This window comes from Pristiophorus japonicus, chromosome 18, assembly GCF_044704955.1.
Source record: "Pristiophorus japonicus isolate sPriJap1 chromosome 18, sPriJap1.hap1, whole genome shotgun sequence".
Taxonomy (NCBI): domain Eukaryota; kingdom Metazoa; phylum Chordata; class Chondrichthyes; family Pristiophoridae; genus Pristiophorus; species Pristiophorus japonicus.
The window spans coordinates 6,222,038-6,236,777 of NC_091994.1; the positions used below are offsets into that span (position 1 = coordinate 6,222,038).

The window sequence follows — 14,740 nt, forward strand, 5'->3', positions numbered from 1 at the left end:
TGCAACCTTCTATGTTCCAACAGTGTTTTGACTTTCTTTGATCCAGGTAAAAAGCTAGTTCTTACATGTGATGCGTCAGCATACGGGGTCGGGTGCGTTTTATAACATGTCAATAGTGCGGGTAAATTACAACCCATAGCTTATGCCTCCAGGTCACTTTCGCGGCGGAGCGCGGGTACGGAATGGTGGAGAAGGAGGCGCTTGCGTGCGTGTATGGTGTCAAAAAGATGCACCAATACCTTTTCGGGGCCAAGTTCACGTTAGAAACCGACCACAAGCCCCTCACGTCCCTCCTATCCGAGAGCAAGACAATAAACGCCAACGCCTCGGCGCGAATTAAACAGTGGGCACTCATGCTGGCGTCTTACGACTATACCATAAGGCACAGACCAGGCACAGACAACTGTGCCGACGCGCTTAGCAGGCTACCCCTGGCGACCACGGAAGGGTCTGATGAACAGGACTGTGAGATAGTCATGGCAATCAATGCCTTTGAGTCCACAGGTTCGCCCATGACGGCTCGCCAAATCAGAGCCTGGACGACTAGCGACCCCACGTTATCCCTAGTAAAAAGATGTGTCTTAACTGGTGACTGGGCAGAGGCTCGCGATGCCTGCCCCGAGGAGATCAAACCTTTCCATAGGCGCATGCATGAGCTATCACTACAAGCAGACTGCCTGATGTGGGGCAGCCGAGTAGTTATGCTTCTGCGAGGCAGAGAGGCATTTGTCCAGGAGCTCCACCGCGAGCACCCGGGGATCGTTCTCATGAAGGCCACAGCCAGATCCCACGTCTGGTGGCCTGGCATTGATGCGGACTTGGAGCTCTGCGTCCGACGATGCTCCATTTGTGCCCAACTCAGTAATGCCCCCAGGGAGGCCTCCCTGAGCCCCTGGCCCACCAAACCGTGGTCCCGGGTGCACGTAGACTATGCGGGCCCATTCATGGGCAAAATGTTCCTCGTAGTTGTAGATGCATTTTCAAAGTGGATCGAATGCACCATTTTAAACTCGAGCACCACCTCCACCACTGTGGAGAGCCTTGGAACTATGTTTGCAACGCACGGTATTCCTGACATATTGGTCAGTGATAATGATCCGTGCTTCACCAGCGCAGAATTCCAAGATTTTATAAGTGACCACAGCATAAATCACGTTAAGACGGCACCGTTCAAGCCGGCCTCCAACGGCCAGACGGAGCGAGCAGTGCAAATCATTAAACAAGGCATGCTCAAAATCCAAGGTCCCACGCTGCAGGGCCGCCTGTCGCGACTGCTGCTGGCATACAGATCTCGTCCGCATTCATTGACTGGAGTTCCCCCCGCGCAACTATTGATGAAATGGACCTTAAAGACAAGGCTCTCATTAATCCTCCCAGACATGCATGAAATCGTTGAGGCAAAGCGCCTTAAGCTAACTGAGTACCATGACCGAAATTCGAGGGGGAGGTGGAATGAGATAGGGGACAAAGTGTTTGTGCTAAACTATGGCAGGGGTCCCAAATGGCTTGCAGGGATAGTAACAGGCAAGGAAGGAAACAGGCTACTGGTGGTACAAATGGACAATGGCCAAACCTGCCGGAGGCATGTAGACCAAGTGAAAAGTAGATTTACCAACAACAGTGCTAAACCAGAGGCAGACTACAATGTGGAACTCACACCACACCTAGTGGACAGATAGGGAACAACCTGAGGAAAGGGCAATCCCAACAGACAGCCCAGGCAAGACACCAACAATCATACTGAATGAAACAGACAGCCCAGGCGAGATACCAGCAATCACACCGAAAGAAAAACAGGCACCAAGGCAAACAACTGAACCACAACTAAGACGCCGCACGCGAGAGTGTAGACCACCTGAGAGACTAAACCTATAAAGACAATAAGACCTTGGGGGAGGGTGATGTCATGTATCTCACACCACTGTACATAACTATCTTACCATGCTATACATGACTGTAACTAGAGATGACCTGTAACCACAAGCTTACCTTACCACTAGGGGTGCACTTGCAGGAGACACTGGATACCTGTCCCAGACAGGTATATAAAGACAGGTCTCAGGCAAGTGTGGCACCTGTGTAATAAAGGTGCAGATCCTGAGTGACCTTGACTTCAGCATGTGCCTCATGTGAGTCTGTACTGCAGGGACAGGACTTTACATGTAGAAACTCTTACCATCTGTTTTTATATTTCGTGCTAGTTTACTTTCATAATCCATCTTCCCTCTCTCTATTTTTATTTTAGTTCTTTGCTGGCTTTTAAAAGTTTCCCAATCCTCTGGCCTCCCACTAGTCTTGGCCACATTGTATGCCCTTGTTTTCAATTTAACACCCTTCCTTATTTCCTTAGTTAGCCACGGATGGTTATCCCTTCTCTCACAGTCTTTCCTTCTCATTGGGATATATTTTTGTTGCGAGTTATGAAATATCTCCTTAAATGTCTGCCACTGCTCATCACCCATCCCACTCTTTAATCTATTTTCCCAGTCCACTTTAGCCAATTCTGCCTTCATACCTTTGTAGTCTCCTTTATTTAAGCTTAGGACCCTGGTTTGAGATCCAACTTTCTCACCCTCCAACTGAATTTGAAATTCAACCATGTTATGGTCACTCATTCCTAGAGGATCCTTTGCTTGGAGATCATTTATTAATCCTGTCTCATTACATAGTACCAGATCTACGATAGCCTGCTCCCTGGTTGGTTCCGCAACATACTGTTCAAGGAAACTATCCCGGATACACTCTAGGAACTCTATGGTAGATGGAGCAGGAGGAGATTCGTGTGGAATATAAACATGAGCACAGACTAGTTGGGCTGATGGCCTGTTTCTGTGCTGTATGTTATATATGTAAACCTGTAAATACCTTGTGTAACCACCAGAGGACTCATCCCCTGGAGTCCCAAGGGATCCCACAATCCCTTGAGAGTACCTGTACTTAAGGAGGCCTCACAGGTTGGTGAGGCACCCTGGAGACCTGTAATATAAGACTAAGGTCACACTTTACTTTGAGCTCACAGTATCTGGTCAGACTCTTTTTTCATAGATAACAACTGTCGACGAGATACAGATGACGAACCCAACGATGCAGAAAACAGTGGGCATCATGGAGAAATTTTCGCAGGAAGATGATTGGGAAACCTTCGTGGAGTGACTTGACCAATACTTCGTGGCCAACGAGCTGGAAGGAGAAGCGAACGCTGCCAAACGAAGGGCGATTCTCCTTACCGCTTGCGGGGCACCAACGTATGGCTTCATGAAAAATCTGCTTGCTCCAGCAAAACCCACAGAGAAATCGTATAATGATTTGTGCACACTGGTCCGGGAGCATCTGAACCCGAAGGAAAACATTCTGACGGCGAGGTACCAGTTCTACACGTACAAAAGGTCTGAAGGCCAGGAAGTGGCGAGCTATGTTGCCGAGCTAAGACGCCTTGCAGGACATTGCAAATTTGAAGGACATTTGGAGCACATGTTCAGGGACTTCTTTACTTGGCATTGGCCATGAAGTGATACTTCGCAAACTTTTGACTGCAGAGACCCCAATCTTGAGTAAAGCCATAGCAATAGCCTAGGCGTTCATTGCCACCAGTGACAATACCAAGCAAATCTCTCAGCACACGAGTGCTGCTACAAGTACTGTGAACAAAGTAATGTTTTCGAATCGCAATGTACAGGGAAGGCCTCACATGCCTGCAGCTGCACGTCCGCAGATGTCTCAGAGTCCACCATCAAGGGAGATGAATGCTAGGCCATTAACACCTTGTTCGCGCTGCGGAGGTGATCATCGTTTCCATTCATGCCGCTTCAAAGGATACGTTTGCAAGGGCTGTGGAACAATGGGACATCTCCAACGTATGTGCAGGCGAGCTGCAAACCACCATGTTGCAGAGGAGGACAGATCCACGCCGGATCACGACAAACCAGAGCCTCAGACCGAGGAGGCAGAGGTATATGGGGTGCACACATTTACCACAAAGTGTCCCCCGATAATGCCGAAGGTTGAATTAAATGGACTCGTGGTGTCAATGGAGCTGGACATGGGCGCGAGCCAGCCCATTATGAGCAAAAAGATAAATTGTGGAGCAGCAACGCCTCAAGGCCAGTCCTGACTCCCATTCACACTAAACTGAGAACTTACACAAAGGAACTGATTCCCGTAATCGGCAGTGCTACTGTAAAGGTCTCCCACGATGGAGCGGTGCACAAGTTACCACTCTGGATGGTACCGGGCGATGGTCCCACGCTGCTCGGTAGGACCTGGCTGGGAAAGATACGCTGGAACTGGGATGACGTCTGAGCGCTCTCGTCCATCAACGACACTTCGTGTGCCCAGGTCTAAACAAGTTCCCTTCGCTGTTCAAACTAGGCATTGGGAAGTTCCAAGGAGCAAAAGTGTAGATTCACCTAATTCTGGGGGCACAACCCATCTTCACAAGGCGAGAGTAGTACCGTACATGATGAGAAAGAGAGTGGAGATCGAGCTGGACCGGCTGCAACGAGAGGGCATCATTTCGCCGATCGAATTCAATGACTGGGCCAGTCCTCTAGGGAGCCTGCACCGTCAGAATCTGTGGTGATTACAAAGAAACTATCAATCGTTTCTCCCTGCAGGATCAATACCCACTACCAAAGGCAGACGACCTTTTTGTGACGCTGGCGGGAGGAAAGACGTTCATGAAGCTGGACTAGACCTCGGCCTACATGACGCAGGAGCTGGAAGAATCATCGAAGGGCCTCACCTGCATCAACACGCACAAAGGTCTCTTAATTTACAACAGATGCCCGTTTGAGATTCGATCAGCTGCGGCGATATTCCAGAGAAACATGGAAAGCTTACTGTAGTCGGTCCCGCGCACCGTGGTCTTCCAGGACAACACCTTGGTACAGGTCGGGACACAGCTGAGCATCTTCAGAACCTGAAGGAGGTTCTTAGTCGGCCCAACCGCATGGGGCTCAGGTTAAAACACTCGAAGTGCGTTTTCCTGGCGCCTGAAGTGGAGTTCCTGGGGAGAAGAATCGCGGCGGACGGCATCAGGCCCACCGATTGGAAGACAGAGGCAATCAAGAACGCACCGATACCACAGAACGTGACGGAGCTGCGGTCGTTTCTAGGACTACTGAACTACTTTGGTAACTTCTTACCAGGTCTCAGCACACTGTTAGAACCACTGCACGCCTTACTGCATAAAGGAGACGAATGGGTATGGGGTAAAAGCCAAGAAAATGCCTTTGAGAAAGCTAGAAAACTGTTATGCTCAAGCAAATTGCTTGTGTTGTATGATCCACGTAAGCATTTGGTACTAGCATGTGATGCATTGTCATGCGGTGTCGGGTGTGTATTGCAATAAACTAATGAATCTGGGAAATTGCAACCGGTTGCTTATGCATCCAGAAGTCTGTCGAAGGCTGAGAGGGCCTACAGCATGATTGAAAAAGAAGCGTTAGCGTGTGTCTATGGGGTAAAGAAAATGCATCAAATATCTGTTTGGGCTCAAATTTGAATTGGAAACTGACCATAAGCCACTGATATCCCTCTTTTCTGAAAGCAAGGAGATAAATATGAATGCATCGGCCCGTATCCAGAGATGGGCGCTCACATTGTCCGCATACAACTATGCCATCCGCCACAGGCCAGGCACACAAAACTGTGCCGATGCTCTCAGTTGGCTGCCATTGCCCACCACTGGGGTGGAAATGGCACAGCCCGCAGATTTAGTCATGGTAATGGAAGCATTCGAAATTGAGCAACTACCCGTTGCCGCCCGACAGATTAGAACCTGGACGAGCCAGGGCCCTTTACTGTCCTTAGTAAAAATGCAGGAAGAGATAAAGCCGTACCAGCGGCGCAAAGATGAAATGTCTATACAGGCAGACTGCCTTCTGTGGGGTAATCGGGTAGTGGTACCCATAAAGGACAGGGACACTTTCATTAGTGATCTCCACAGTTCTCACACAGGCATTGTAATGATGAAAGCGATAGCCAGATCCCACGTGTGGTGGCCCAGTATCGATGTGGTCTTAGAGTCCTGCGTGCACAAATGTATCACATGTTCACATGTTCACAGTTAAGCAATGCACCCAGGGAGGCGCCACTAAGTTTATGATCTTGGCCCACCAAACCGTGGTCTAGGGTCCATGTCAACTATGCAGGCCCATTCTTGGGTAAAATGTTCCTAGTGGTTGTAGATGCGTACTCCAAATGGAATGAATGTAAGATAATGTCGGCAAGCACACCCACTGCCACCATTGAAAGCCTGCGGGCCATGTTTGCCACACACGGCCTGCCTGATGTCGTTGTGAGCGACAGCGGGCCGTGTTTCACCAGTGCTGAGTTCAAAGAGTTCATGACCCGCAATGGGATCAAACATGTTTCATCTGCCCTGTTCAAACCAGCATCCAACAGTCAGGCAGAGAGAGCAGTGCAAACAATCAAGCAGAGCTTGAAGAGGGTAACTGAAGGCTCACTGCAGACTTGCCTATCCCGAGTTCTGCTTAGTTACCGCACGAGACCCCACTCGCTCACTAGGATCCCACCCACTGAACTGCTCATGAAAAGGGCACTCAAGGCAAGGCTCTTGTTAGTCCACCCTGATCTACATGAACTGGTAGAGAGCAGGCAGCGTCAACAAAGTACATATCATGATAGCGCAATGTATCACGCAAAATTGAAATTAATGACCCTATATTTGTATTGAACTATGGACAAAGTCCCAAGTGGTTTTCCGGCACTGTTGTGGTCAAAGAGGGGAGTAGGGTGTTTCGGGTCAAACTTTCAAATGGACATATCTACAGGAAACACTTGGACCAAACCAAACTCAGATTCATGGACTATCCTGAGCAACCCACATTAGACCCTACTTTTTATGACTCCCAACACACACACCAATGGCAACCGACACAGCAGTTGACCACGAAGCAGAACCCATCACCCGCAGCAGCCCAGCAGGGCTCACCACACCAGGCAGACCGACAAGGCCAGCTGCACAGCAGCCCAGCGAGGGCCCAACAAATGACTCACCAAAACCAGCATTTGTACCGAGACGATCAACCAGGGAACGAAAGGCCCCAGATCGACTCACATTGTAATAGTTACACTATTGACTTTGGGGAGTGGGGGAAGTGTTATATATATATGAACCTGTAAATACCTTGTGTAACCATCAAAGAGCTCATCCCCTGGAGTCCCAAGGGATCCCACAATCCTTTGGGAGCACCTATACTTAAGGAGGCCTCACAGGCTGGAGAGGCACTCTGGAAACCTGTAATAAAAGATTAAGGTCACACTTTATTTTGAGCTCACAGTATCTGGTCAGACTCTTTATTCATACATAACATTATATATGCCAGGTAATTCTATGTATGGTGCTGTGGGATGTTTTATGTCCAGCTGAACAGGTAGATGGGACCTTGGGTTAATGGCTCCACCAGTGATCCCTCCGACAGTGCAACACTCCCTCAATATTGCCCTTCTGACAGTGCGGTACTCCCTCAGTACTGACCACCCGACAGTGCGGCGCTCCCTCAGTACTGACCACCCGACAGTGCGGCGCTCCCTCAGTACTGACCCTCCGACAGTGCAGCTCTCCCTCAGTACTGCCCCTCCGTCAGTGCAATACTCCCTCAATACTGACCCTCCTATAGGGCAGCGCTCCCTCAGGACTGTCCCTCCATCAGAGCTGCACTCCCTCAGTACTACCCCTCCGACAGTGCAACACTCCTTCAGTACTGCCCCTCCGTCAGTGCAGCGCTCCCTCAGTACTGCCCTTCTGACAGTGTGCCGCTCCCTCAGTGCTGCCCCTTCAACAGTGCAGCACTCCCTCAGTACTGACCCTCCGACAGTGCAGCACTCCCTCAGTACTGACCCTCCGACAATGCAACGCTCCCTCAATGCTGACCCTCCGACAGTCCAGCAGACAGTATAGCTCCTCTGGCAGTGCGGCACTTCCTCAGTACTGCCTCCCCGACAGTACAATGCTCCCTCAGTACTGCCCCTCTCACAGTGCAGCGTTGCCTCAGTACTGCTCCTTCAACGGTACAGCGCTCTGTCGTTACTGCCCCTCTGACAGTGCGGCACTCCCTCAGTACTGCCCCTCCGACAGTGCAGCGCTCCCTCAATACTGCCCCTCCGACAGTGCGGCACTCCCTCAGTACTGCCCCTCTGCCCCTCCAACAGTGCAGCATTCCCTCGGTACTGCTTCCCCCCCCCCCCCAACAGTGCAGCGCTCCCTCGGTACTGCCGCTCCGACATTGCGGCGCTCCCTCAGTACTGCCCCTCCGACAATGCAGCGCTCCCTCAGTACTGCCCCTCCGACGGTGCAGCGTTCCCTCGGTACTGCCCCAATGACAGTGCAGCACTCCCTCGGTACTGCCCCTCTGACAGTACAGCACTCCCTCGGTACTGCCCCTCTGGCAGTGCAGCACTCCCTCGGTACTGCCCCTCCGACGGCGCAGCGCTCTCTCAGTACTGCGCCTCCGGCAGTGCAGCCCTCCCTCGGTACTGCCCCTCCGACAGTGCATCGCTCCCTTGGTACCGCACCACGTCTGTCAGCCGAGATTATGGGCTCAAATCTCGGGTGAGGTTCAATAGGGAATGTCATCTGATGATTCCAGGAATGTTGCTGAATTCAGTGCTACTATCCCAGCAGAATCTTTGTCTTTTCCATGTGGCGGGAATGCTGATGCCAGTGGAGTATAAACCTGCACACAATGTACTTACAAACGAGACCTTTACTGAAACTCTGATATTCTCCTGGGGACAGTGAGGTCAGACATTGTGCAAAACAACTTTCAGCAACCACAAGTGTTTGAAAATTACCTGCACCTCTTACTCACTTCCTCCTGACACTCTGTCATGGGCATGGAATGGAGTGTGGAATGTCTTTGGTTTGTTTCTGTTTGGGAAACTAAGGCTCAAACTAAGGCAGCTGTGTCTCTGATCTCTGTTAATAATCAGCCTCGGTCTTTTTTTTACCTGTTTTCTCTCCTGAGCACATTGATGTGTATATGACTTTCAAAAGGCATTTGACAAAGTGCCACGTAATAGACGTGTTAGCAAAATTAAAGCCCATGGGATTAAAGGGACAGTGGTGGTATAGATATGACATTGGCTAAGGGACAAAAGCAGAGAATAGTGGTGAAAGGGTGCTTTTCAGACTGGAGAGAAATGTACAGTGGTGTCCCCAGGGCTCAGTGTTGGGACCACTGCTCTTTTTGGTAAATGTTGATGTGGACTTGGATATATAGGGCATAATTTTAAAATTGGAAAATGACACGAAACTTGGAAATGTCATAAACAATGAGGAGGAGAGTAGCAGAATTCAGGCGAAAGACACAGACAGACTGGTGAAATGGAACATCATCATCATCTTAGGCAGTCCCTCGGAGTCGAGGATGACTTGCTTCCACACTAGAAATGAGTTCTCAGGACACTGAAGAGTCCAATGCGGGACCTACAGTCTCTTTCACAGGTGGGGCGGATGGTGGTTGGAGGAATGGGAGGTTGGGGAGCCTGGGTTGCCATGGGCTCCTTCCGCTGTCAACGCTTAGCTTCAGCTTGCTCTCGGCGAAGAGACTCGAGGTGCTCAGCGCCCTCCCGGATGCTTTTCCTCCACTTTGTGCGATCTTGTGCCAGGGATTCCCAGGTGTCGATGGGGATGTTGCACTTTTTCAAGGAGGCTTTTGGGGGTGCCCTTGAAGTGTTTCCTCTGCCCATCTGGGGCTCGCTTGCCGTGTCGGAGCTCCGAGTAAAGCGCTTGTTTTGGGAGTCTCGTGTTAGGCATGCGGACGATGTGGCCCGTCCAGCAGAGCTGATCGAGCGTGGTCAATGCTTCAATGCTGGGGATATTAGCCTGAGCGAGAACACTGACGTTAGTGTGCCTATCCTGGCAATGGATTTGCAGGATCAAGCAGGAGGCAATGGTGGTATATCTCCTGTGTTTTGAGGTGCCTGCAGTACATAATCCATGTTTCTGAGCCATATAGGAAGGCGGGTATCACCAGTGCTCTGTAGACCATGAGCTTGGTGCCGGGTTTGAGGTCCTGGTCTTCAAACACTCTCTTCCTCAGACGACCGAAGGCTGCACTAGCACACTGAAGGCAGTGTTGGACCTCGTCGTCGATGTCTGCCCTTGCAGACAGTAGGCTCCCGAGATATGGAAAATGGTCCACGTTGTCCAAGGCCGCTTCGTGGATTTTGATAACCGGGAGGGGCAGTGCTGTGTGGTGGGGGCAGGTTGGTAGATGACCTTTGTCTTACTGAGTTGAGTGTAAGGACCGTGCTGGGAGACACGGTTGGGATGCAGAGTTCCGCGGACGTGTACAATCCCACATCGGTTGGGTATCTCAGCCTCATTTGGGTATTTGCACGTGTTGTAGTAATCGATGGAATGTACAATGCGCAGGCACTCTCCACCTTGCCATCCTCGTCTGCCATCCGGACACACCATGGCGCACCATCTTGCCGTCTGGAGGAGGCGGGGGTCCCCAATGGAGTGCACTCTACGCGGGAGTCCTCCCTCTATTTATTGGGGACTTGGCCTGGAGGGTGGTGCACGGAGCGATCCCGTGCAATAAATTTTTAAGTTGGTTCACGGGCTCCCAGGCCGCCTGCAATTTCTGCGGTCTGGAGGAGTCCGTGTTCCATGTTTTTACGGAATGTGCGAGGTTGCAGCCCCTATTTCATTATTTGAAGGGGCTGCTCCTCAAATTCTGGTTGCACTTCAGTCCCACACTCCTGATCTTTGGGCACCCTGTGCGGAGGGGAGCGGGCAGGTCCGAGGGCCTCCTCGTAGGACTGCTCCTGGGCACGGCCAAGGGGGCCATCAGCCGGTCCAGGTAGCGGGCGGTCGAGGTGGTCGTTCAGCCCGACTGCCTGCCTCTCTCTCGCGGTTACATCCGAGCCAGGGTGTCCCTGGAGATGGAGCACGTGGTGCCCACCGGTACGCTCGCGGCCTTCTGCGAGAGGTGGGCGCCGGAGGGACTGGAGTGCATCGTCACCCCCGGCAACCAAATTTTAATTTGATTTTATATGTTTTAAGTTTAATTGGTTTATTGTGCCGGGTTTTAGTGTCCCCTTCCCCTTTTAGCTAGGGGGCATTTGTATAATTTGTGGTTTTTAGTGCCCTATAAACCCCCCCCCCAAAAAAAATGGGGCACTTATTTAAAAATGTTTGGAGTGTTCCCCCCCCCCACTCCCCTCACTTTAATCCGGGGGCACTTGATTTAATTTTTGTTTTCCACAAAAATTGTTGTACGATGCGCAAGTAAAGCATCATCTTATCCGGAACCTGTGCAGCAATAAGCATTTGGACAAGGTTAGCCCAGGCACACCTTGTTTAAAACAAATGATTAGACAGGTGGCTCTCCTTACTAACGATCTCTTTCTCATTTTGTTATACATTTTAAGCCGGGGAACTACCTAATTCAAGGCCACGTTCCCAGGAACTGCCCGATACAGCAAGAAAGACTCCCATTTATTTCCATTGCGCCGTTCATAACCTCAGGATGTCACAAAGCTCCTTACAGCCAAAGATGCATGAAGGTAGGTGTTCAGTCTATCTTCAAGATTAATGCGCTCACCTACACTGTGACCTCTGAAAACCAGGGGTCGAGGACCTGAGGGAGGGAGTCAGTAGGAATATGTGTGTGTGTGTGCGCGCACTAGGCTCACGCATCAGAGCCTGGCCTCCAATCGTCTTGGATCCCCCTTGCCATTAGACCAAGACATTGCTCTGCCAAGCTGGTGGCTGGTGTGCAACGGCCACTCCACGTTAAAAGAATTCACGCACAGGCATCTTCCAGCCTTTAAAATGAAGTTCGGGACCTAGCACGCATTGGTTTCATCAGTCATCTTAGAACTCATTTTAGTGTGGAAGCAAGTCTTCCTCGACTCCGAGGGACTGCTTAAGAAGAAGAAAAAGGCCCATGCTCTCGTACGCCTCGGTGAAGGTGTTGATGATGGCTTGGAGTTTGGCCTATGAGCGTGCGTAGACGCAAGCACGGCAGATACAAGAGAAATGCAGGGAACAGCACCAACCCCTGTACATGGCCTTCTTTGATCTCACAAAAGCCTTCGACACTGTCAACCCATGAGGGATTATGGAACGTCCTCCTCGGGCTGCCCTCAAAAGTTTGTCACCATCCTCCGCCTGCTCCACGATGACATGCAAGCCGTGATCCTGACCAATAGATCCATCACAGACCCATTCCATGTTTGGACCGGGGTCAAGCAAGGCTGTGTCATTGCACCAACGCTCTTCTCGATCTTCCTTGCTGCAATGCTCCATCTCACCCTCAGCAAGCTCCCCGTTGGAGTGGAGCTAAATCACAGGACAAGCAGGAATTTGTTCAACCTCCGCTGCCTCCAGGCCAGATCCAAGGTCGTCCTATCCTCCGTCATCAAATTATAGTACGCAGACGATGAAGCTGAGCTTCAAGTCATCGTCAATAGAAATATAGGAACAGGAGACCATTTAGCCCATCGAGCCTGTCCGCCATTCAATGAGATCACGGCTGATCTGCGACCTAATTCCATATACCCGCCTTTGGCCCATATCTCTTAATACATTTGGTTAACAAAAAACTATCGATCTCAGATTTAAAACGAACACTTGATCTAACATCAATTTCCGTTTGCGAAAGAGAGTTCCAAACTTCTACCACCCTTTGTGTGTAGAAGTGTTTCCTAATTTCACTCCTGAAAGGTCTGGCTCTAATGTTTAGACTATGCTCCTAGTCCTAGATTCCCCAACCAGCGGAGAATAGTTTATCTCTATCTACCCTGTCTGTTCCCCTTAATATCCTGAAAACTTCGATCAGATCGCCTCTTAACCGTCTTTTAAATTCTAGGAAATGCGACCCTAATTTATGTAATCTCTCCCCATAACTTAACCCTTGAAGTCCGGGTATCACTCTGGTAAACCTACGCTGCACTCCCTCCAAGGCCAATATATCCTTCCTACGGTGTGGGGCCCAGAACGGCTCACAGTGCTCCAGGTATGGTCTAACCAGCATAACTTCTACCCCTAGTATTCTAGTCCGCTAGATATAAAGGTCAGCATTCCATTAGCCTTTCTGATTATTTTCTGTAACTGTTCATGACATTTTAATGATCGCCGTACCTGGACCCCCCAAGTCTCTTTGGACCTCCACTGTTTATAGCTGTTCACCATTTAGAAAGAACAGGTTACACCTCCTTTATCTGGAACCCTTGGGACCTGGCCTGTTCCGAATGAGGGATATTTCCGGATAAGGGGAGGTCACGTGTTTTCAGCGTGTGTGTGTGTGTGTGTGTGTGTGCCGATTGGCTGGAACGACTGTCAATCAATCAGTCTCAGCTCACATTGGAGACCAAACTATTCTAGAGTTAAGATATTCTCAAAATCTATGGAATGGTTAGCTGATCCCTACTTTTTATTGAATATTTTGGATCAATGTCACCTTACACAAGCTGCTGGTGGTGTATTCAGCAATGACGACGATAAAGGAGCCCGAGATGGAGTCAGAGCGGATGCGATGCCACAGTTTACAAAGCGTGCAAAAAACAAAAGCACCAGTATTAAGCAAAAAAGATTCAAGCCCATCTGACTTTTTAACATTTTGTGATATTAAAAAAGGTAAGTACTTTGAAAACATGTTTTACGCAGTGAGTTGTTGTGAAAGGGCGGTAGAAGCAGATTCAGTAATAACTTTTAAACTGGAATTGGACAAATATTTGCAAATGAATATTTGCTATGGGGAAAGAACAGGAGAGTGGGACTAATTGGATCGCTCTCACAAAGAGCAGGCACAGGCTTGATTGGCCAAATAGACTCCTTCTGTGCTACATTGCTCTATGATTCTATGACTCACTGGGGACTGGGTTCCACCGGCACTGACTGTCCTCCGATATCTCACCCACATCACCATTCTTCATGTGTGAGCCTCAACAGTATATTCAACTGTGCAGGGCATCAGAGATGAGCCTCAACTTGCCCTCATCTGATATCATCATCATCATAGGCGGTCCCTCTAACGAGGGAGACTTGCTTCCACAAGAGTTCACAGATGTTTCAATGAAGGACCCGATGTTCCAGTCCTGAACTCCAATTGAGGGGGTGGAAGATGCCAGTGCATGGATTTTTTTAACGTGTGGTGACCGTTGCACATCAGCCACCACACGGGCTCATAAGAACTTAAGAACATAAGAATTAGGAACAGGAGTAGGCCATCTAGCCCCTCGAGCCTGCTCTGCCATTCAATAAGATCATGGCTGATCTGGCCGTGGACTCAGCTCCACTTACCCGCCCTCTCCCCGTAACCCTTAATTCCCTTATTGATTAAAAATCTATCTATCTGTGACTTGAATACATTCAATGAGCTAGCCTCAACTGCTTCCTTGGGCAGAGAATTCCACAGATTCACAACCCTCTGGGAGAAGAAATTCCTTCTCAACTCGGTTTTAAATTGGCTCCCCCGTATTTTGAGGCTGTGCCCCCTAGTTCTAGTCTCCCCTACCAGTGGAAACAACCTCTCTGCCTTTATCTTGTCTATCCCTTTCATGATTTTAAATGTTTCTATCAGATCACCCCTCATCCTTCTGAACTCCAATGAGTAAAGACCCAGTCTACTCAATCTATCATCATAAGGTAACCCCCTCATATCCGGAATCAGCCTAGTGAATCGTCTCTGTACCCCCTCCAAAGCCAGTATATCCTTCCTTAAGTAAGGTGACCAAAACTGCCGCAGTACTCCAGGTGCGG

The 14,740-nt window shown here is 49.8% G+C and overlaps 1 protein-coding gene across 4 annotated transcripts in view; it reads left to right on the forward strand.

The window, feature by feature from the left end:
* Positions 1-14,740, forward strand: part of comp (cartilage oligomeric matrix protein) — a 136,523-nt gene that overhangs the window by 31,672 nt on the left and 90,111 nt on the right. For 2 of the 4 annotated variants that reach the window (XM_070859602.1, XM_070859598.1), the window contains exon 2: positions 11,407-11,541. The exons of 1 other annotated variant lie outside the window; for it this stretch is intronic. In XM_070859602.1, the coding sequence (XP_070715703.1) occupies positions 11,505-11,541 (37 nt within the window). In that variant the 5' untranslated portion in view covers positions 11,407-11,504. Of the gene's footprint in view, positions 1-11,406; positions 11,542-14,740 lie in introns of those variants that run through there. One more of the 4 variants, XM_070859601.1, reaches the window with a different exon arrangement.